At 38.1% G+C, this 23,288-nt stretch overlaps 1 protein-coding gene across 4 annotated transcripts in view; it reads left to right on the top strand.

The window, feature by feature from the left end:
- LPAR1 (lysophosphatidic acid receptor 1) overlaps window positions 1–13,539 on the top strand; it is a 165,094-nt gene extending 151,555 nt beyond the window's left edge. For all 4 annotated transcript variants that reach the window (XM_060153343.1, XM_060153340.1, XM_060153342.1 and 1 more), the window contains exon 4: window positions 11,057–13,539. In XM_060153343.1, coding sequence (XP_060009326.1) covers window positions 11,057–11,358 — 302 coding nt within the window. In that variant the 3' untranslated portion in view covers window positions 11,359–13,539. The remainder of the gene's footprint in view (window positions 1–11,056) is intronic.
- Window positions 13,540–23,288: the final 9,749 nt, after the last annotated feature.

Consider the following 23,288-nt stretch of genomic DNA (forward strand, 5'->3'; position numbering starts at 1 on the left):
CCTTGGGCCTTGACCGGGGGACTCGGTCCTGCCTCTCCTCATGGAGGGGCCCACGCTGTCGCGTGGCCAGGCAGCAGCATCCGCCCCAGAGAAACTTGGAGCAAGCTGCCCAGAGACCCCCCACTGGCTGGCCAGCTCTGAACAGGCTTAGAGAACAGCGTCTCCATTCCTGTGTTCCCAGGCTCTCCGAAGCCAGAAGGATTTCATTGTTTCCAGAACTCGAGAGCAGCAGAACAGGCTAAGGTGGCCCATTACTCTTTAGAAATTGTTCCCCTCTGCCTGAAGCATAGGAAAATCAAGGATCACTTAAACTTTGTATTAATTTGTCTCTTACCTCAAATCCTTTTTCATATGAGGTAGGCTCTAAAAGTAAGAAATGAAAAGAAAATACTCCTTTTATTTCCAACTAAAAGAAGAAAGGGGATGACCTGGAATTTGAGAGCTCATCAAGAAATGCTTGTGGGGACTTTCAGAAGGTTCTTGAACTGAAGGAAAGCAGGCTGATGGTCCCTTTGTGGCTGAGGTGGCAGTGTACCAGAGAACACAGCCCCGCAGTTTGCTCTCTCTAGGCTGGGAGAACCAATACCAGTTTGCCCCGGATATCCATATTTCTTATAGATTTATTCCTTGAGTTTTCCCTGAAGGAGAACAAAAGGGGAAAAAATGGAGGGAGCCTACTAGGTGGCCTCATGCTTTATATTCTACCTGCAGGGTGTCTCTGTCCTCGCAGCAGTGTTGAAAGTACATAGTATCCCCACTTGACAGATAAGGAAACTGAGGCTCAGTGACATTGAATAACTTGTCCATTGTCACACAACTAGTAAGGGAAAGAAACAGTATGTGACCTCAGGCCTATCTCTTTTCTCCTATAACATATGAATACTGACCCTTAAAATCCTCCTGTTGTGGGAGCCTTAATCCATCCTCTTCCTCACCAAGTAGCTTCTTTTTTTTTTTTCTTTTTTTGCGGTACGCAGGCCTCTCACTGTTGTGGCCTCTCCCGTTGCGGAGCACGGGCTCCGGAAATGCAGGCTCAGCGGCCATGGCTCACGGGCCCAGCCGCTCCGCGGCATGTGGGATCCTCCCGGACCGGGGCACAAACCCGTGTCCCCTGCATCGGCAGGTGGACTCTCAACCACTGCGCCACTAGGGAAGCCCCCAACTAGCTTCATGAGTGCCTGTGGGAATAATGCCTGAATATTGACAACTGTTTCCTTAATTATTAAAGAGAAACATGCTCTTTGTAAAAAACCCAAAATTACAAAAATATTTACATTAAAATTTAAAGTCCATACTGCCACCCTGCCTCCTTGTGGTAACGCCTGTCAACAATCTGGTGTGTATTCTTCTAGACTTTTTTTGTAATACATGTAAGGTATATATGCATATCTATAGAAATTTTATAACAAATGGAATATTGTAACCTTACAGACTTAATACAATTTGTGTATCTTCTGACGTGGGTCAGTACAGTAGAGCAATGTCAGTCTGTGTGATGGTTTCTTACTACTCCACTTATATATAATGTCAGCGAATGTTTAGATTTACAGTTTTCCTCCAGGACAAGTATTGCTTCATCAAGCATTCTGTATTCATAGTATATGCTGCTTCAAGTATTTCTGGATGGGATGCATTTCTACAGGTGGAATTGTTAGATAGGATATTTTAAATTTAGACATTGCCAAATTGCCTCCAAAAAGATTGTCCGATGACTCTTCTGTCAACAGTATATCGGTGTGTCCATGGATCTACTACTCATGCCGTCATTAATAGGATTATAAATCTTCCCCAGTCTGTTAGCTGTACTTTTAAGATAAGAATATAATATTTAATGCAGATGAGCTTTAGTTCTGAAGCCAAAAGAGCTTTCTAGCATTTCATTCTTGGATTGAAAGACTCAACCACCCAGCCATGGACATTGCTGGACAACCATGCCCCCGCCCCCTCTCCCTGCCCACACACACAGTCTGAGCCACTAAGCTCCCTGCATGCTTCTGAGAGGGCCAGACAGATGCTTCTTACCAACAGATAGGAAAAACAAACTAAAGATGATTTGGTGCTAATTCAATCTTTCTTATCTCAGTTTCTCTCTCTCTCCCTGCCTCCCTCTCCCCCTCTTTTTCCCCTCCCGCCTTTATTAAAGTATAATTGACATATAACAGGCTACATATATTTAAAGTATACAGTTTAGATATAATTGATAATAATCAATTTCTGGTATAGCAATCTAAAAATCTGTACGTGGGGCTTCCCTGGTGGCGCAGTGATTGAGGGTCCGCCTGCCGATGCAGGGGACGTGGGTTCGTGCCCCGGTCCGGGAGGATCCCACATGCCGCGGAGCAGCTGGGCCCATGAGCCATGGCTGCTGGGCCTGCGCGTCCGGAGCCTGTGCTCCACAGCAGGAGAGGCCACAGCGGTGAGAGGCCCACGTGCCGCAAAAAAAAAATAATAATAAAAAAATAAAAATCTGTACATATATGAACATATATGTGAAGGATATGTGATGCACACACACACACATACAGAGTATATACCTATTCTTAGCTTTCCCTTAACCAACTTGATTATTAACAAAAACTTTGTAAAACATGGTAATTCATGCCCATAGCCACTTTTCTCTTATTCCTTTCACAGCAAAACTGCCTAAAAGATTTGTCTGTACTTGGAGGGTCCAGTTTCTCTCCTGTTCACTCTTGAATCTACTACAATGAGGCTTACATTCTCAAGACCCACTGAACTGTCCTCAGTGACCTCCTTATCGCTAAATCCTTTCCTTCAGTTGCTTACAGGTTTCCTCCCCGCCTCTCCCTCTTCCTAGTACTCAGTCTATCAGCGAATCATATCAGCTTTACCATCAAGCTTCTCATGTTCAGAACCACCCTTAGCTCTTGTCTGGATCACTGTGTGAGCCTCTAGCTGCCCTGCTTCTTCCTCACTTGCTCTCCCATAGTCTCCAAATACTGTCCTCCTCTGAAAGATATTTTACTGATTTATTTTGTCAGTAAAGGTCTTTCACACCCTTCCTAGAACCTAAGCTCCATGAGGGGAGATAGTTTTTTCTGTTTGGTTCACTGTGGCATCCCCAGTACCTAGAATAGTACCTGACATATAGTATACACTCATATATTTAGATGAATTTTTTAAAAAGGGTTAGTTGACTATAGCCTTAAGACCAAGTCATTCAGCTCTGACAGTTACCAAGAATCAATTATTTTTGCTCCTAAAGTGCCAGGTTATTCTAACAATAATGTAACTAGGTAAATATCACGTTATCTAATAAAAATGAGGGCAATGAGAAAACGTTTCTGGGAAAGCTAAGGGGAAGGCTTTGTTAATATTCAATGAAGACAAGTTGCAAAAAGAAACTGCTTTAAGTTTGCTGGGGAGAACAACTGTAAGTGTGGGGAAAACCATAAAAAATCAGCAAGGTTTTTGTACTCAAATTGCTTTGCAAGAATTTTAAGTTCTGACTCCACTTTGAAGAAGCCAGTTTGGAGGGAGTTAGTATGTGATGCTTTATTGGTGTGGCTTTGCTTGGAAGGTGATGCAGAACTCCAGTTAACAGACCCATATTCGAATATAAAGCCTTGGTTCTGGGTTAAAGGATTGGCAAATGAATACAAATCGGTATTTTAAATTCAAATAAAATATTGAAGGTATCATTTTTATAATTTTGTGTTCTAAACATTTTTAAAATTAATTGACTGTTAGCCTCAACTGAAGCTTATTATAGGGTATCTGTGTTTGCGTGTGCACACACTTTTTTTGTCTCTGTTGTTAAAGCATAATTGATACCATTTTATGTGTATGTTTTAACACCTTGTTCTTCTTATTTAGCAGTGTATCTTGGAGATCATTTGGTAAGGATAGAATTTCTTGAGAACTTTAGAAAGTTGAATAGAATCCCACCTTATGAATCAACTTAATTTATTTTACTTCTCTACTTGTGGTTGCCTAGATTATTTCCGATTTTTAAAAATAAACAATGCTGCAAAGAATTCCTGGCACATACACAATTTTATTATGTGTAAATATATCTATAGGATAAATTCTGAGAAGTGATCTTGATGCAGTTTATTTTGATGGCTTTAGAACTGATTGATTTTTATTCAGGATTTATGTGTTAGAACTTGCTTTGTGATATTTTGTCTTAGTTTTGAGCAACCGATATTTCCCTCTGAACGTGTAGTTAAACTGATTGAAACTCATGTACAAAAATATGTTTATGATTTGAATTTGGAAGTCTTTAGCCTAAATGCCCACTTCCCAATTGAATAATCATTTTTATCGCTTAAAAAGAACTTTTTAATACAAGTTTCTGATAACAAGAGATATCTTAGGCACACAGCTATCTCGCTGTAGAACAGACTATGCCTCCCTCCTACTCTGCCAAGAGTCTGTACTTCATAAGCATCAATTCAGAGCATTTAGCAACTGTAAGAGACATAGCCAGTCTCCAAATGCACTATCATATTTACAGTTTCTGCTCTTCTTCTTTCTGTGTCTTTCAGCCATTAAGTATATATATATATAACCATTTATATATATATATATATATACACATAAACACATACATAATTTTTAAATAAACATTTTTAGATTGCAAGAATATTTCTGAATATGCTTTTGGATTAAATTTTAATTTTTCCCCTCATTTTGTTAGTAAAATAATGAATTATAAATTAAATTTCCATTATGTTTTTTCGTCCTCGAATTTTGTCTTCTGGGTAACACATATCTTGTCGATCCATGAACTACTACATCCAGTAGTTCATGAACTGCAAAGAATAAAATCCACAGGATTCTGTCATCAGCTATCTTCTGTGCGTATTTTCAGCCAGATTTCAGTGGTGGTTTAGACTTGTACCATTTGGGGAGAATCCTAATTCATAGCTGAAAAATTAAATATGTTGTAAAACCAATTACAAATTCCCTGTTTATGTTGAACTTTTTCTAAGGAAAGATTCTGGGCAGGGGGAGTTTCATTTATCCTTTAAGGGATAAGTATTATTCAAATCACTTTGGTAACAGCTAGACCACAGTCATGCAATAAGTTTAGTATCATTTTCTCAGTTAGACGGTGTTGAACTGTGGCTGACAACACTGATTTTCTGTGAGATTTAAGATTGATCATTTTTAAAATAAGGGAGGGAAATCTGTGTTTGAAAAATTTTATAATCACTATGTTTAGGAGGCAAAACAGATTTAATTGTTCTGAGAATGGTGAATTACCTCCTATGTGAAGAATATGCAAGTGACATTATCCCTTTTTCGTTGGGTCTCGTGTGAAAGAAAATAAATCTCATTGTCTTTTTTTGTTGTTGTCTTTTTTAAGACACTAAGATGCAGTGACTGTTTTGAATGTGTATGGGTATGTAACACACATACATATTTGTTATATATACATTTATATAGTATATGTATGTGTATATATGTATGTATGCATATATATAAATTATATATTATTTTAAATATATCTGTTACTTAAAAATGATGAGGGCTTATAAGAAAAACCTTTGTTAGGCATTTAGAGTAGCATTGTTTTTTAGATATTAGTGCGTAATAATGCTCTGGTGAGCCAGTCTTATTCTAGTTAGTTCACTCCAAGACAGAGCTGGGTGGAAATCCGAAAACATGTTTAGGGGTGCAGAGGAGAGGCGGGGACCCATCTTAACATGGTTTAACACGCATTGATTTCGTAGGGAGGACTGAGATCCTCATTTGAGAAGCAAGAAGAGCGAGGCCAAGGAGAGGTTAACTCGGACACAGCAGCGGTGTAGCATGGATTTACCTTGACTCGTTTTAGATCTGTGAGATGTCTGATTTTTTTGTCAAAACACAAATTTGCCAACCAGACTGGAAGTGCTTTCTGTTTTTTTCATCAAAAACCTTGGACTCCCTCCCTTGAGGTCTTCTCTGTCAGACATTTTTTTCTTTTTAACTTTGGTTCTTATGTTCCAAATATAAGCAAAGTTCAACTAGTTAGGAAAAAGTCCCTCTAGAAAAAAGCCTCTAATTGTGAGACCAGATGGTAAGCATTATTCAGCTGATGGGGGTGTGTAGATTTCAGGGAAGGTGTGGTAATCTGATCTTGCTCTGCAGCTGTGACCCCTTCTTCCAAAACAGCCTCCTTCCTCACTGCTTTTTGCGTCCACATTCCAGCATCTCTCCTTCCATCTTCGTGGGCACCGGGGCCCTCACAGACTGGTTTGACAGTTGTAGAAGAAAGGACTGAAGCTCGCTCGAGGAAGAGCAACTTCTGCTATTTATTCCAAACGACAGATACATTTTGATTATTCTCCTCCCCATGTTACTTGCAATATTGGCAAATCATGCCAAATGTAACCACTCTTGTTCAGCCCACTGAGAAACAGTCTTAAAGGACTCAAATTGCCATGAGCCCATCAGGGTGTCTTTAAGGCCTCTCCATCTGAAGTCATGCAGGTACCTCAAGCTGAAGATAAATAAAACCTAGGGCACCATCTGCGTTCTCCTCACCTACCCTGAGAAAACACCAACTGATACTTTCTCCTGTATTTCTTCCTTCAGTGGAAGGTAGCACCATCCTTCTGTCACCCAAATGGAACATCTAGGAATCATTCTAGACTCATATCTTTCTCATCCATTCCATGCAGTCCATCTTCTAAATACTTTTCCAATCCTTTCATACCTCTCTTCTCCCATTGCCACTGCTTGTGTTCAGGCTCTTCTTTCACTTCTGGAATTTGGAAATATCTGATGGCTTTGCCTTTATTTTTATCCACATCATTTTCTTCTTCCCTTCTCTTACAGTGTTGTATATTAAATGAGACTCCGGCCAATGAGGCCAATGAAATTAAAATCTCATGGGAGGAAGGATAGATCATTATTTCTTATATGTTCTGCAGGCCATTGTAGTATGTGTCTGGGGCTGAGAATAAATGCTAGACTGGAAAAATTTCAAATATCTTTGCCAGGCTATGTACAAGGTCTTCACGTTCTTGAACATCTTATCTTCTGCTACTTCTGCTTCTGACTTTACAATAAGCAACCACAAACTAGTTGTGCTTCCTCTTTCTTTCATGCTATTGCATACCATCCTTGGTTTTATGCCTTGATCTGTGGGGATTCGTCCATCAGAAATGTTCCAGAAATATACAAACTACCTAAAGGACTGTCCCTACTGAGTACCACATTATCTTATTCATCATCTTGGTAGGTACTGAGCTGACCCATGAGAAACTCCAAAATGATTTGGGGCTTCCATGCTTCTCTGTGTTCCTCTCTTTTCCTTCTTGTTATTCTTGTCACATCCAACTGCAAGTCCTAGGAATCTCTTATCATTAGGATGGTGTCATCTCAGAACTTTTTGAAATGCCAGGTCTTCATGGTCCAAAACATGCTTCCACATTTTGCCCTGGAAGAAATCTGCCCTGGAACTGTGCTACACCAGCCTACACACATTATGCTTCCCGTGATGGCAATAGGTAGTGTAGTCAGGTAGATGTGCAGTGTGTAGAGGGCTTTTACGTGTCATTATCTGTCTCAATTTGATCCTCGCCACACTCTGTGGAGTAGGCAGAGAGCTATTATTTCTCCACTTTACAGATGTGGAGATGGAGGTTCTTTTCATTCTTATCAACCTGCCTTAGAGGTGTGCACTTGAGTCTCTACAGATTATGTGTTGGTAATCTGTCCACAGGTTACAGATCAAGGGTCCCCAATGCACATCTCAAGTTCTATGACCCAACTGGATTATGGTTGGCTCCTTTTTACTAAAGGGGCTTGGTTGTAGTTTTTGTTTTTAGAAACTTGGTGGTAAATCCGTGATTTGAGCAAAGTTGATCTCATAATGTTCAATCATGATTGTTTAGGAGCCTAATCACCTTGGAATTTTCCAGGGCCCATTTTCCACTGAGGTAGTCCCCCTTCAGCTTTTGGTCAGTTTGATCCTCGGCACCTCTGTGAAAGAGAGGGGAAGGGAGAAGGAAAAGCTCTGTATGATTGATTTTAGATGTTGATTTTTGAGGCCTGTACTGTGAGTCTCTTAAATTACTCAATCAGGTCTCGAAGATCCAAACACAGAGTGTTGGGACGGTGTGGTTGGGCCTAATTATAGTACTACTGAAAACAGTTCCTTTTAATGAAGAAGAAGGGAGGGGAGTTCCTCAGTGAAGCACCCATGTGTATTAGCTCCGGTCAGGCTATGGTGTCCCCACTTCCTGTCTCTAATCTAGGCTCCTGGCAGGGTTGATAAAGGCCCATTGGGCTAGTTCCTGAGACCATCAAGGGTTTTATCGCAAAAATCTTGCTCTTTTTGAATTTAAAAATTAGAAGAAGTTATAAACAACAAATGACTGTATTTGAATTCTGCCACTTTTGAAGAAAGTCAGACAGCTTGAGCAAATCCATGAGAATAAGGGTCTTCCCTTCTGCTGCCTGGAAGGAGAAAAAGATCGTGTTATTTAAAATAAATCTATTGAGATGCATGTTGCTGGTATCTAATCAAGCTCTGAATTTGAGCTCAACTAGGGCTTTGATAAAAGAAAGGGGAAAGGAGACTTGAAAGAATGCTCTCCCATTCATGAAGGGCCTGCATGTTTTTAGTTTCCAAGTAAATGGAATAATGGGACCATGTATTTTCCATCCAAGCATTTTCCATCCTGAGAATAATTCCCTTCCCAGCTTCTCAATGAATAATGCATTATTTCTGAAACTCAAGAGGCATTCCTTTGATTTTCCTTTATGTTTAGCTTTCTGAGTGATTTTCAAGCAAGGAAATTCAAGGACTTGGAATGAATGCTTTATTAACATTTTTACTTGAAGTTCAAATAGCTCCTTGGCTATTATCTCCTGATTTTTGAAATATTTTTTTTTTCTCCCTAAGCAAAGTCTAAGGTATTGTATTTATTAGAAAATGAAGCACCTTGGCCAGTCTTCAAAGCGAACAGCGGTTTAAAACCAATACACATTTGTGTTTAGAACAAAGAGCTTTATGGGGATACTCTGCTCCTTGCTTTATTTTCATTTCCCTGCTGAAAAGTTTCAAAAAAAGAAAGCTCACATTCAAAACTGGGCTGTTTGGAGACTAAATCTCGTTTGTTTACATTTTGTGAAACTCATGCCTTGAGGCTAGTCCAATTCACGACCCCAATCCAAGCCCGCCTTCACCTAGGCCAGTGCCATTTAAATCAAAAGCTTCAAATGCACTTCTGGGATCATCCCTACTCCCTGTCTGCTCATTGTGTAGCCTAATTACACATAAGGGACCCATCACGTAAGATGTAATGGGACATGATGGTGCCCACCAGTTCACGTTCTCTTAGCCAAGGATCCCCAGCTCATTCCTGGGGTAATACGGTGGTAGATTTTAATGCTATTTCACAACCTCCATTTCCCCTGGGAGCCAAGTGAGTGGTTTCAGGAGCTAAATAAGTTGGAACTAAGAACATCATTTGCATTTCCATCCCTTTAGAGTTATAGTAAAATATTCATGATTTAGAAGAGTTGGGGAAGCAAGAGAATTTAAATAGGAAACATCTAGAGCATAAAATTTCGGTTTAAAAGATTTAATTTTATTAATTTAAGAAGTGGGAATAAAACATAGTGTTCTCTGGAGCATGGACTCTGGAGCCAGCCTTTAAGAGCAGAACAGAAACTCTGGGGTTTGCCTCGGGTCTGCCAGTTTCCAGGACCGTGACGTTGAGCAAGTTATTTTACTTTTCTGTTTCTCAGTTTCTTCCTCTGGGTGATGAGATAATAGTTTCTCTCTCCTACAGCTTTGGTACAGATTAAGTGAGTTAATGGTTGTAAAGCATATAGAAAAGTACCATTTAAGTGATAGTTGACTTAAAATAGAAGTAAATGTGCATCTTACTGTTGGAAATTTGCTATTTCCAAACAGGCCCGTGCCACTGAGCAGATAATAACAGTATTATTGCTACTGCTGTTTCTGGTAAGATTTACTGGGTGATTATTTTCTGGGCACTCATTTACTCCTGCCACACCCCAAATGAGGCAAATGGAATCATTTCTGTTTCTCAGATGAGAAAACTGAGGTAAAAAACTCATTTGCCAACACAAGGACCTATGGCGTAGCATAGGGTACTGTGTTCAGGATCTCGTAATAACCTGTAATGGAAAAGGATCTGAAAGAGTACATGTATATGTGTATCTACACACACACACACACACACACACACACACACACACACACACACACACACACACACACACACACACACACACACACACACACACACACACACAACCGGATCACTGTGCTGTAAACCTGAAACTAACACAACGTTGTAAATCAACTCTACATCAACTAAAAAAGGAAAGTAATTTGCGTAAGTTCGCCCAGTTTGTTAAATAGCAGAGCAAGGATTTGAGCCCAGTCAAACCGAATCCAGAAACTGTGCCTCAACTAAACGTTAAAGGGTGTTTGTCACAGTGCTTTTGCCTGAAAACAGTCTTATACTATTAAAAACTGTATTTGGGGGCTTCCCTGGTGGCACAGTGGTTGAGAGTCTGCCTGCTGATGCGGGGGACACGGGTTTGTGCCCTGGTCCGGGAAGATCCCACATGCCGCGGAGCAGCTAGGCCCGTAAGCCATGGCCGCTGAGCCTGCGCGTCCGGAGCCTGTGCTCCGCAACGGGAGAGGCCACAACAGTGAGAGGCCCGCGTACCTCAAAAAACAAGCAAACAAAAAAAACCCTGTATTTTTATAAGTATCAAAGTGTGTATCCTGACTGCAGGATGTCTATTTCATACCGCAGTTGCTTAGCAAACTCTGTTTTGCTCAAAATAATCATCATCAGTGTCTCAGAAATACTCAATTTTAGTAAGGTCTGAATTAATGAGATTTTATTCAATTGCTCATTTTATCGTCAAAACCTTTTCTGATTATTTCAGAAAATGAACATTTTATTGCAAATGATGATCCTGTGGCTTTGAAGCTCAGTATTTTTACCTTGAACTGAAATCGTGTCACCCCATGGCTGTTTGCCTCATCATCCTATTTTTCTGTTCTCTCTTTTTTTCAACCTCCCGATCCCGCTCCCCGTCCTCGCAGGTGCCTTTATCATCTGCTGGACTCCTGGACTGGTCTTGTTACTTCTTGACGTGTGCTGCCCACAGTGTGACGTTCTGGCCTATGAGAAGTTTTTCCTTCTGCTTGCCGAGTTCAACTCTGCCATGAACCCCATCATCTACTCCTACCGCGACAAGGAGATGAGCGCCACCTTCAGGCAGATCCTCTGCTGCCAGCGCAGTGAGAACACCAGCGGCCCCACGGAAGGCTCCGACCGCTCAGCGTCCTCCGTCAACCACACCATTCTGGCTGGAGTTCACAGCAACGACCACTCCGTGGTTTAGAAAGGAAACTAACTAAGATGAGACGCGGCCATCATCTACTGAGGGATGATCATCCTCCCCCTTCCCAAAGGCACGGGCAGGGTGAGGTGTGAGAGAGAGGAAAAACACACTCGTGTGCTTAAACACTAACCCATGGCAGTATTTGTTCCTAGACCCACCAAGACTTGATGTATATTGAAAAATTAGCTTATGGGACATCCCTCATCCTACTCCCCGTTCGTTTTGAAAGTAGAAAGTGGAGACCTTGCAGTAGAATTCATAAACAGACTCTGGAGTGTCCATTTACACTACACTAACTAGTCTTCAAAAGATTTTGTGTGGTTTGGTGCAAGTCAGAATCCATTCTGACTAATTGAATCCACAACTTCATTTACATGCAGGCTTCCCTGTTTTTCTTTTTAAAGGATACATTTCATTTAATAAACATGTTTATGCCTGTCAGCATGCTTGTGATGGATAAGACTATAGACTGTTTTTAAACGATCATAACTCCATTTTTTTCCTTATGTAGGAAAACTGTAAATTAGAATTACTTTTCTAGAAAGCATGCATGTAATGTATGTATGCAGTATGCTGTACTTAAAAAGATAAAAGGGTATTAATTTTAAATCTTCTAGGAAATAGAAAAACCTAGATGTCAAAGCCAGTATTTGTTTAGGTTATGAAACAAACAATGATCTAATCACAATATTACCTTTTTTATTAAAGTGTTGTAACATGTATAAAACAGGGAATGTAAGTTTATTATCAGAAGAATATGTTGTACTCTATAAAAGTTATAGAGATGAGCACAGTGGTATTGTTCCCACATATTTATAATATCCAAGTACATTCTAATTATTAGTTCATCAGAGGAATTTTTTAATGACCTGTGTTTTTCTGTATTATAATACATAGTCATTGTAGAAAACTTGAAAAATACAGAAATGTATAAAACATTCAGAAAAAATACTGATAATATCACAACCCAGAAGTAATCACCATTAACAGCTTTTCCCCTGTGTATGCCTATATGTATATTATATACCTTTTTATATAATTGGGATCATACTGTAAACAGTTTTATAACCAGTTTGTTTTTTCCACTGCATAATTGCCACATTTTCCTATGGCATTAAAAATTTTACAAAAACATAATTTTAATGGCTATATAATATTCCATTTAATGGATGCAACTCAGTTTATTTAACCATTCCTGTATTGTTGACTACTTAGGTTATGTCTAATTTTCACTATTATAAATAATGTTGCAAAAATTTTATGTACATAAAACTTTGTCCATGTAATTGATTATTTACTTAGGACACATTCCCATGAAGGATTTTTTCTTTTAATGTGAAATGTCTTTTTATGCTCTTACCTTTTATAAAAGGGGATTTCCTGCTTTTGCCCTATGTAGGTGGCAACTGTGAGGAAAGCCAGTTAAATTACCTTTTTACAAAGGAAATGCAGTGGTTACTTTAGTTGAGAGTGACTTTTTTATATAACAAGATGGACTAGAAACAGTCAACTGCCACAAATAGCCAGGATACCCTACTTAATATGTCTAGCAATTCCAAATTTCATTTGAGCAATGGATGATCCAACTCTCGGTAGCCACAACTCTAGTGTAGAATTGAAGACAATGCAAAGAAATCAAACATGCCGAGTGAATAAAGGATCATCTTCATATTAAATAGCTTCTGTAGCAAATGGGTTGAGCGTGTTGGTATGTGACTGGATACTGTGTATTCTCTAAGGTCACCCCCACAGATGCCGCCATATTAGGTGATACCTGTTCAACTGTCCGGGTAAACTAATTATTGCACCAGTTTGTCGTAATAAGTAACCAGTAAAGTCACAGTCACGAAGCAGGTGTGGGAAAGTCAGGAGTATGTTTGAGAGAGAGATGTCCAGAAGAAGAATGGTTATTTAGGAAGGAGGAGGTCAGTGCATGGTCACCATTTGAGCAGAGGGCAGACTCAATAAGTGCCCAAACTGGAAAGAATATGGGGAACCGGTTAGCAGAAAGGTGTTTGCACAGACTTTACACAAAATACAGAACATTTCATAGTGGAAGGGAACCAAATGAACTTGGACTTTTACTCATGCGCATTTATTCTGAAGGAGTTGTGGACTATTTGAAATTTAAAAACATACTAATTGGACTTTAATAAATCATTCTCAATCAGTGTTTGCTAATGTGTGGTTCTGGTCAGTGCTGTTTCTTTTGTTGGAGAGTCATCCTTGCACTGCATGGTGCCTGCATTCTTTGACCTCTTTTCTGTTCCTGCCACAAGGGCTTCTGAACTCACAGGTGAAGCCACCATATGCTTCCCCAGCTCAGAACTGCTTTTTTTTTCAACCTGAGTCATAAGTCTTTCCAGTGTACAAGAGGTGGTGGTTTGTGTTGCATGAAAGGAGAGGTAACATAGGACAATACTTCACTTGTCAGCAGTATAACTATTAGAGTGAGTTTCTTTTGGAAAAACTGATTTTATAAAAACTTTACAATGACTTTATAGAAAACTCTCACTAGGAGTTTATAAAGTTACAGTGGTCTTTATGTTTTTAGATTTAATGACTAACAGGATAAAAGTGGTAGGTATCTTCCAGTTATATGCTAATTGTATTTTCAATATATTGCTAAGACGGGAAAAATAACAATGGTTATTCAAATGAATGTCTCAATGAGTATTTGGAATAGAATACTGAACCTTTAAATTTAGGTGGTTGTAAGATTGTTAGAAATCAAGTGTCTCAGGAGTCTTCTTCACAAATTAACCATGCTTTTTTTTTTTTTTTAGTGAAACCGTAATTTCCTAGACTCAAAACCTCAGCTAACGTTATACAATTAGTGAGTCTTATCAGTTTTCCCATCCTCTTTCCCAGTTAGCTATTGCTTTAGGTTCCATTGTTCATCATCTTTCTGATTTATTCCATTAGTCTCTCAGCTTCTGAAATGGAATTTTGATACTGTTTCCAGCCCTTCTTCTTAAACCCAGAGTGTGACTTGTGCTAGATAAAAACCGTAGAAATGCTCCTCGATCAGGTCCCTTCATTATACCAAGGTAAGCAGAACATTTTTACATTAAGACCGTTTGAACCAAATTGCTTATTTTTTAACACCGAGTTTACCTGATCCCGAACCCTAGGAAGGCTTGGGGTCAGTTTGTGTGTTGGGATGGACTTGGATTCAGGCACCATCTGACAGAAGAAATGTGTGTAACGAGGAGCCAGAATGGCTCATCAGTCTTCCAAAGCAGGGACCATTCAGTCTGTAACGTTCATCTGTACTTTGCATATAAAATTCTCGAACTCTTACATTGATGATGCTCATATTCACAGATTACTTACTGCTCCTCTGTTTAGTGATATGGCAGATAAAGACCCATTTGCAAATCTAAAGCAGAGGTTGGCAAACTAAGACCCACTGGCCAAAAATCTACCTGTTTTATATGACCTATGAGCTAAAGATGGGTTTTACATTTTAGTGATTGGGGAAAAAAGAGTATTTTGTGAAACATGAAAATTATATGAAATTCAAATTTCAGTGTCCATAAATTAAAGTTTTATTGGAGCACAGTCACACTCACTAGGGCTATGTATTGTTTATGGCTGTTTTTGTACTGCAACAGCAGTATCGAATACTTGCAGCTGAGACTGTCGCTCGAAGTCTAAAATATTTATTCTCTGACCCTTTACAGAAAAAGTGTGCCAACCCCTGATTTAGAGAATTGCATTTTCAGTCATTGCTATCCTCATTTAACTGTATGTTCATTGGAAGAGTTAGAAATTGGGCACACCACGATCTCTTGAGCTCTAGACTGCAGAGAAAATTGTCAATTGCATTCTTTATAATAAACAATTTTTATTTTGAAACAATCTCAAACTCACAGAAGAGTTTGCTGAATCTATGGAACATTTTCCCTGAGCCATTTGTAGGTTGCCAGCGTGATGCCCCATCATCCTTGAATACTGTGTAATTCCTACAGACAAGGACATTCTCTTTCATAACTTCAATACAACCGTCAAAATCAGGAAATTAACACTGAGACATAAACTACCACTTAATTCACAGACTGCATTCAAGTTTAACTAGTTTTTCCAATAATGTTCCTTGTAGCAAAGGAATCCAATCGAGGGTCACTGGTTGTGTTTAGTTGTCATACCTCTTGAATCATCTTCAATCTTGAACAGTCCCTCAGTCTTTTCTTGACCTACATGACCTTGTCATTGAAAGATCACAGGCTATGTATTTTATAGAATGTCCCCCACTCTGGGTTCATCTGATATTTCTTCATAATTAGATTCGTATTATTTATCTTTGACAAAATAACATAGAAATGCTGCTGTGGTGCTTCTCACTGCATCCTGTCAAGGAGCACATGATGTTGATTTGTTCCATTACTGGTGATGTTAACTTTCATTACTTTTGAAGTCTGCCAGGTTTCTCCACTGTGAAAAAAACTATTTTTTCCCTTTTTATAGGAAATATTCTGTTCTCATCAAATTTTAACATCTAGTTTTAGCATCCATTGATATTTCTTGGATGAATGAATCATTACTCTGATGATTGCCAAATGATGAATTTCTAATTCTTTTCTTTTTAAAATTTATTAGTTAGCTGTCTACTGTGAAAAAAAGCTTTGTCCTCTCCTGCTTGTTTATTCATTTATTTATACCAGTATGGGCTCACGGATTCTGATTTTATTCAATTGGTTATAATGTTGCTATTATTTTAAAATTAAACTTTTGAGATAATTTTAGATTCATATGCAGTTGTAAGAAATAATATGGCGAGATCCTTATACCCGTAACCCAGTTTCCCCCAGTGGTGATATCTTACAAAACCAGAGTATGACATCACAGTTGGGATATTGACATGGATACAGGCAAGGTACAGAATAGTTCCACCACCACAGGAATCCCTCCTGTTACACTTTTATAGCCACACTCATCTCCCTTACACCCATCCTGACCCCTAGCAACCACTAATCTGTTCTCATTTTGTCAGTCACATTTTAACTATTTTTTTCATATTCCTAAAAACTTCTATACGACAACAGTTTCAGGGTGGGGGGCTGATACTTCCCAGAGTATTGAAGTGGTTGTTGTTGTGTGTGTCTGTGTATGCAATTTCCAGAGAGAGAGAGAGAGAGAGAGAGAGAGTTTTGTGATTATAAAAGCTACACAAACTTAATATTTCAAGGAATACAGAAATGAATAAAGTAAAAAGTAAGAATCTCTCCTGTAGGATGGAAGCTAGACCACAGATATTTGTTGAGCACATTACCTGTCAAACAGACTTTCACAAAGTGATTTTACGTCTTGTTTTGTGCAACTCCCATGTCTTCCCATTGGCATCAGGGGAGCCAGGCTTCAGGTTTGTTACTTGTTTTGCATCTTATCTCTTAACTTGCATCTTTCTTTCTGGAAAGGAATCTTATTTCACTTTGTATTCTCCACCTCACATCACACAGTGCTAAATAGTATTTAATACTTGCTTGTTTAAATGAAAGAAAATGTGTGAGCCACAAGGAAAGGTATTCTTGACCAAGAAATGCTCCTTAGTTCCACAAGCCTGATAAAGGTTTCCCTTCATGTTTAAGAATATTGCAGTTAAAATTAAGTAAGAACAATGAAAAACCAAGGGCAACGCCTTTGAATAATACAACGTTTGTGCTTTCTGAGTGTCTTGTTTAACTTATTTTGATTTTTAATATTACCACATGTTGAATCTGTAATGTTATCTACAGCTTACAGAAGACATTCGTATAATTTGTATTTTGATCTTTGCGATAACCTTGTTACACATGAGGAAACTGTGTCTCGGGGGGAAAATTGGAAGCCTAATATTTGTTGTCTAGAGGACTTTTTGAATCTAATTACCTATTCTTTATATTGTCATTCATAATTCTTCATATGTACTTATCTATCTTGGTCCTCCAAATTATGAGTTCCTTGATCAGTATGATGCATTACATTTAAAAATTCCTTTAAAGAACCCAGAACAGTAAAAGTTATAGGTAAAATGAGGTCATGAGCAGGCACATGGATTGTTCTGTGTCGGGTTTACATCGTTGCAAGTATGCCTATATCGCAAGCTAGGTTATAAATTCTTTGAGAATGAGATAATCTTATATTTTCCACCTCCTTTTAATGATTCATGTCACTAGAACAAAACTAAAAATAGGGTGCCATTTACTAAATGGTTCTTGACTGAGGACTGTAAGACCATAATCAGGTGTTGTCATTGTTATTACTATCACTTGTTCTTTAATTTATTCATCCAGAAGGACTTTTTTGAGGCCCTCTGTATACCCTTAGGATACTGCTGTGAAGGAGATACGCAAGATCTTTAATGGAGCTTGAAATTTAGTAAGAGTGAGGGAGATAAGGGAGAGAAATAAGTAAGTTAAAAGTAAATTACAAGTTGTATTAAGAGCTATGAAGGAAATTATCACGACACAGAAATTGAAGATAAAAGAGATAGAGAAGGCGGGGAGAGGAACTACCTTTGAAAAGAGAGTCTAGGAAGGCTCCCTATTAGGACAGGAATTGTCCTCTCAAAGCCCTCACCTTGAGCCTGAATTGCACAAAGGTGTGGCTCTGTCAAGCTCTTGAACGTGAACCCACTTTGGTAACCAGGACACATCAAAACAACCCATTAGAGAAATGGACATGAATCCAGCATAGGTAGATAGGAATTCCAGGCAAGACATGTAAATGCTTGGTGAGAGAATGCATGCATTTTGGAAAGAAGGGCAGTAGAGACTGTGAGAATGAGGCTTGTAAGGCAGTAAGTATGGTGTCTTGAGTGATCTTGAAAGTCATTTTATGATGAGAAATATGGAGAATGAGTTAAAGGACTTATATAAGGGAGTGACACAGTCTGATTTATGCTTCTGAATAAATTGAAGAGGAGGAACCCTGGAGGCAAAAGACAAGATCAGAGTTTGTCACTTTAATGAAAGATGAAGATGGTCATGGAGGTGTAGAGAAGGAGGTGGAAGGATTTGAGAGGTGTTGCGGGACCTAGTGATTGTGTAATGAGATCATACCTCAGGTTATGACCTTGGCCTCTGGACAGATGGGGATGTGATATGGTGAGATTAAGGAACGTGGGATGAGGAGCAAGTTTACAGAAAGAAGATACTGAGTACATTTTGAAATATCTGAGCCACCCGAGGAGAACTTTGAAGTAGGGAAGTGCCTTTGTGATACATGAAGCTCAGGATGCATCTCTGGACTAAAGATCTAGATTTTGGAGTCCGTAGTCTTCTGCTGTCATCCTGCCACATTGTCCTCAAGATAGGAAACACAGAGCCTTTGATCTGTTTGAATAGGAAGAAAGAAAAGGAAGGAAATGGGGGAGGAATAAAAGAGCAGAACTTAATATCTGAAAATATTATCTAGAAACATGTGGAGATGTTTCTTTTTCACAAAATAAGGTTAACTATATATAGTATATTTGGTGGGGGTTCTTTTTACTTGATAGTACATTACAGAGATAGATACAAGGTTGATAAATATGTATCTGCCTCACTGTGTAGTTGGGGTAGAGATGTTTAGAGCCTATTAATATCTTATTTTCTCCTCCTTCCTGGGCTCTGGGAAAACTAAAGTTCTGTTAGGCAGGTCCAATGTGACTAATTTTGGCCAGTAGACTGTGAGTGGATGTGACAAGTGTCATTTCTGGGCTGAGGAAGTAAAAAACCCCTGTGCTACTCTCCAGATCTTTTTTCCCCCTGAAAGCCAAGCACAGAGATGTGAACATGAAGAGAGTGAAGTCACCATCAGCTTGGGACCTTGAGTGACTCTGTAGAGCAAAATCCCTGCCAACTCATAATGAATGTATAGCATGATCAAGAAATAAACATTTTTGGTGTTTATGGTGAGATTTTGTGGTTCATTCGTTACTGCAACATAACCTAGCTTTAATACTAATAAATAGTATTAAATTTTGATGAATGTTAGGTTTCTAATTTTTTGTTTTTCTGGACCATAGGGAATGTACATTTAAATTTTAACTTTTGTAGACAATACAAAAATACATTTCAAAAAATCATACCAGTTTATAGTCCTGCATATATGAGAACATTTTTTAATCTGTATTTTACCAATACTGGATGCTACCAATCTTTGAAGTTTCTTTGGTTAAAAGAAGTTTGGATGAAAAATCCCCAAATACTTGGATATAAAGAATTCCTATATAATGTGAGTAAAAGAAGAAATCTCAAGAGAAATTTTAAAATATTTTGAACTAAATAAAAATGAATATACAACTTATCAAAATTTGTGGGATGCAGTGAAAGCAGTGCTTAGAGGGAAATTTATAGCAGTGAATGTGTATATTAGGAAAGATGAAAGATCTGAAATCAATCATCTAAGCTTCTACCTTAGGAAACTAGAAAAAGAAGGGCAAATTTAAACCAAAGTAAGTAGAAGAGAAGAAATAATAAAATTGGGACAATGAAAAAAAATCAGAAGAGAAAATCAATGAAACCAAAAGCTGATTCTTTGAAAAGATCAATAAATTGATAAGCCTATAATCAGACTAAGAAAAAAAAGAGGAAACAAGTTACAGATATCAAAATGAAAAAGGGGGTATCACTATAGATCTCATTGACTTAAAAAGGATAATAGAGAAATACAATGAACAACTCTATGCTCATAAATTTGATAATCTATATGAAACGGGTCAATTCCTTGAAAGACAATATGCCAAAACTCACACAAGAAGAAATAGACAATCTGAGTAGGTCTGTATCTATTAAAGAAATTGAGCAAAGGGAGTACTACTTAACTCAGTCTATGAGGCCAGCATTGCCCTAATAAAACCAAGTAAGACATTACAAGAAAACTAGAGACCAATGTCTTTCATGAACACAGATGCAAAAATTCTCAATAAAATATTCAATAAATATAGTAAATGGAATCTAATGATGTATAAAAAGAATTATACACCACAACCAAGTAGAATTTATCCCAGGTATGTAAGGCTTGTTAAACATTAAAAAAACAAAAAATGTAATGCATCACACCAACAGGCAAAAAAAGAAATATCACAATCATGTGAACGGATGCAGAAAAAGAACAAAATCCAGCACCCAGTCATGATAAATAACTCTCAGTAAACTAGAAATGGTAAAGAATATCTACAAAAAAAGGTAAAACTAACATTATACTTAATGGTGAGAAACTCAAAGCTTTCCCACTAAGATCAGGTACAAGGCAAGGATATCCTCTCTCACCAATCCTTTTCAGTATGATACTGGAAGTTCTAGCTAATGTACTAAGACAAGAAAAATAAAGGATATACAGGTGAGGGAGGAAGAAATATAAAGGTCTTTGTTTGCAGATGATATGATTGTCTTCATAGAAAATCTGAACAAATCAACAAAACACTGAAACTAATAAGCAATTATAGAAAGGGTATAAGATGTAAGATTAATGTGCAAAAGTCAATCACTTTCCTGTATATCAGCAACGAACAAGTGGAATTTGAAGTTAAAAACAACACCATTTACATTAGCACCAAAGAAAATGAAATACTTAGATATAAATCTAACAAAACATGGGCAAGATCTATACAAGAAAAACTACAAAATTCTGATAAAAAGTCAAAAAGAACTAAATAAATGGAAAGATATTCCATGTTTGTGTATAGTAACTCAATATTGTTGGGTGTCAGTTTTTCACAAGTTGAATGCAATCCCAACCAAAATTCCAGCAAGATATTTTGTAGATATTAACAAACAGATTCTAAAGTTTTTATGGAGAGGAAAGAGACCCTGAATAACCAATGCAATAATGAAGTACACAGTTGGAGAACTGACACTATCCAACTTCAAGATTTACTGTGGAGCTATGGTCATCAAGACAGTCTGGTATTTGTGAAAGACTAGGCAAGTAGATCAGTGGAACAGAATAGAGAGCCTAGAAATAGACCCACACAAATAGAGTCCACTGATCTTTGACAAAGATTCCTTCCAATACAATGGAACAAAGGTAGTCTTTCTAACAAATGATGCTGGAACAACTGGATATCCACATGCAAAAACATGAATCTAGGCACAGACCTTGCACTCTTCACAAGAATTAACTCAAAATGGATCAAAGATATAAATGTATGTAAAAAGCAAAACTATAAATCTCCTGGAAGTTAACAAAGGAAAAAAATTTAATGACCTTGAATTTGGCAGTGATTTTTAAGATACAACACCAAAGGCATGATCCATAAAAGAAATAATTGATAAGCTAGACTTCATTAAAATTAAAAGCATCTGCTCTGTGAAAGATACTGTCTAGAGAATGAGAAGACAAGCTGCAGATTGGGTGGAAATACTTGCAAAAGACACATCTGATAAAGGACTGTTACCCAAAATAAACAAAGAACTCTTAACATTCAATATAAACAATGCAATTAAAAAATATGGGCAAAAAACCTGAACTGGTGGCTCACCAAAGAAGATATATAGATGGCAAACATAGGAAAAGATGCTCAACATCATTAAGGAATTACAAAGTAAAAGAACAAGATACCACTATAAACCTATTAGAATGGCAAAATTTAAAACACTGACAACATCAAATGCTGGCAAGGATATGGAGCAGTAGGTACCCTCATTCATTGCTGGTGGGGATGCAATGTGGTACAGCCACTTTAGAAGACAGTTTGGTGGTTTCTTACAAAACTAAACATATTGTTACCTTCCAGCATCCAGCAATTGAGATCCTTGGTATTTACCCAAAGGAGTTGAAAATTCATGTCCACACGAAAATGCTGCACGTGGATTTTTATAGCAAGGACAACACTTTTTTGTTCTTTAGAAGCCATGTTGTTTGGATGGTTCTTGGAGGTACCGACTTAGAGCTTTCTGAAATCTGAAGAAAATATTTTATGGTCACAAACTTAGCTTCATCTTTAGACCATGTTTTCCTGACAGTGCCCTCAATTTGTTCTTTGCCCAAAGCCATTTTTACTTAGCATTCTTTACCATTTTTAGAAATTGACAGTTTTCAAACCAAACAATTCCTGGATCCTTTATATTTAACAGTCCTTTCTTTAGCTCATCTCTCTCTCGTTGCATTTTACTATAAATGTCAAAAAAAAAAAAAAAACACAAGCAAAACCTCCAATACTATATCTGGAAATCTCCTTAGTTAAACCACCCAGCCTATAGGTACATTTTTTTATTTTTCCACGTTACTTTAGGTATTAGTGTTACTAAACTTTCTGCCACTGTTTAAAAAGGATCCCTTTTTTCCAGTTTCCAATACCATTTTTCTCACTTTCTCTTAAGTCTTCACCAGCAGCAGCCTTGAAGACCATATTTATGATGCTAGCTTTGGAAATCTCACATTGTTACTTCTTTGGTGTTATTAGAGTATATTATCGAATCATTTCTTCTGCTGGGGTCCCCTAAGTTCAATCCTGTGCCTATCCTCACAGGGCTTACAGTTAGAAAGGAGGACAGCCATGGGAAGAGTAATTAATATGAATGAGATGAATATTATAGGGGACTCAACCTTGTCTGAGAATGGGGGTGAGGTAGCAAACAAGGCTTCTCTGAAAAAGTAACTTTCAAGTTTACAGCTGAAAGGAGTGTGTAGAAGTTATCTAGGTGAAAGGGGGACATGGAAAGGTTAATGGAAGGTCATGTATAGAAGTTTTAAAGCATGCTCTTAAGTACTTGAAAGATTGTATATAGGGAGCATAAAAAAAGGGGGGGCTAGAATTGGGATGATAATTAAGAGCTATATTATCTGATCGGCAGAACCCTATCATTCATGCTAAGGAGTTTTTCCTTTAATCTAAGGGCAATGAGCCACTCAATGGTTTCAAGGCAGGGAGGGAAACCATGAGCTCTGCAGGTTCCAAAGCTTGCTAATTGGATAATAGTTTAGATGGGGGCATGAGTGGATGAAAGGAGACCAGTAGGACG

Source organism: Lagenorhynchus albirostris, chromosome 7, assembly GCF_949774975.1.
Source record: "Lagenorhynchus albirostris chromosome 7, mLagAlb1.1, whole genome shotgun sequence".
In the NCBI taxonomy this organism is placed as follows: domain Eukaryota; kingdom Metazoa; phylum Chordata; class Mammalia; order Artiodactyla; family Delphinidae; genus Lagenorhynchus; species Lagenorhynchus albirostris.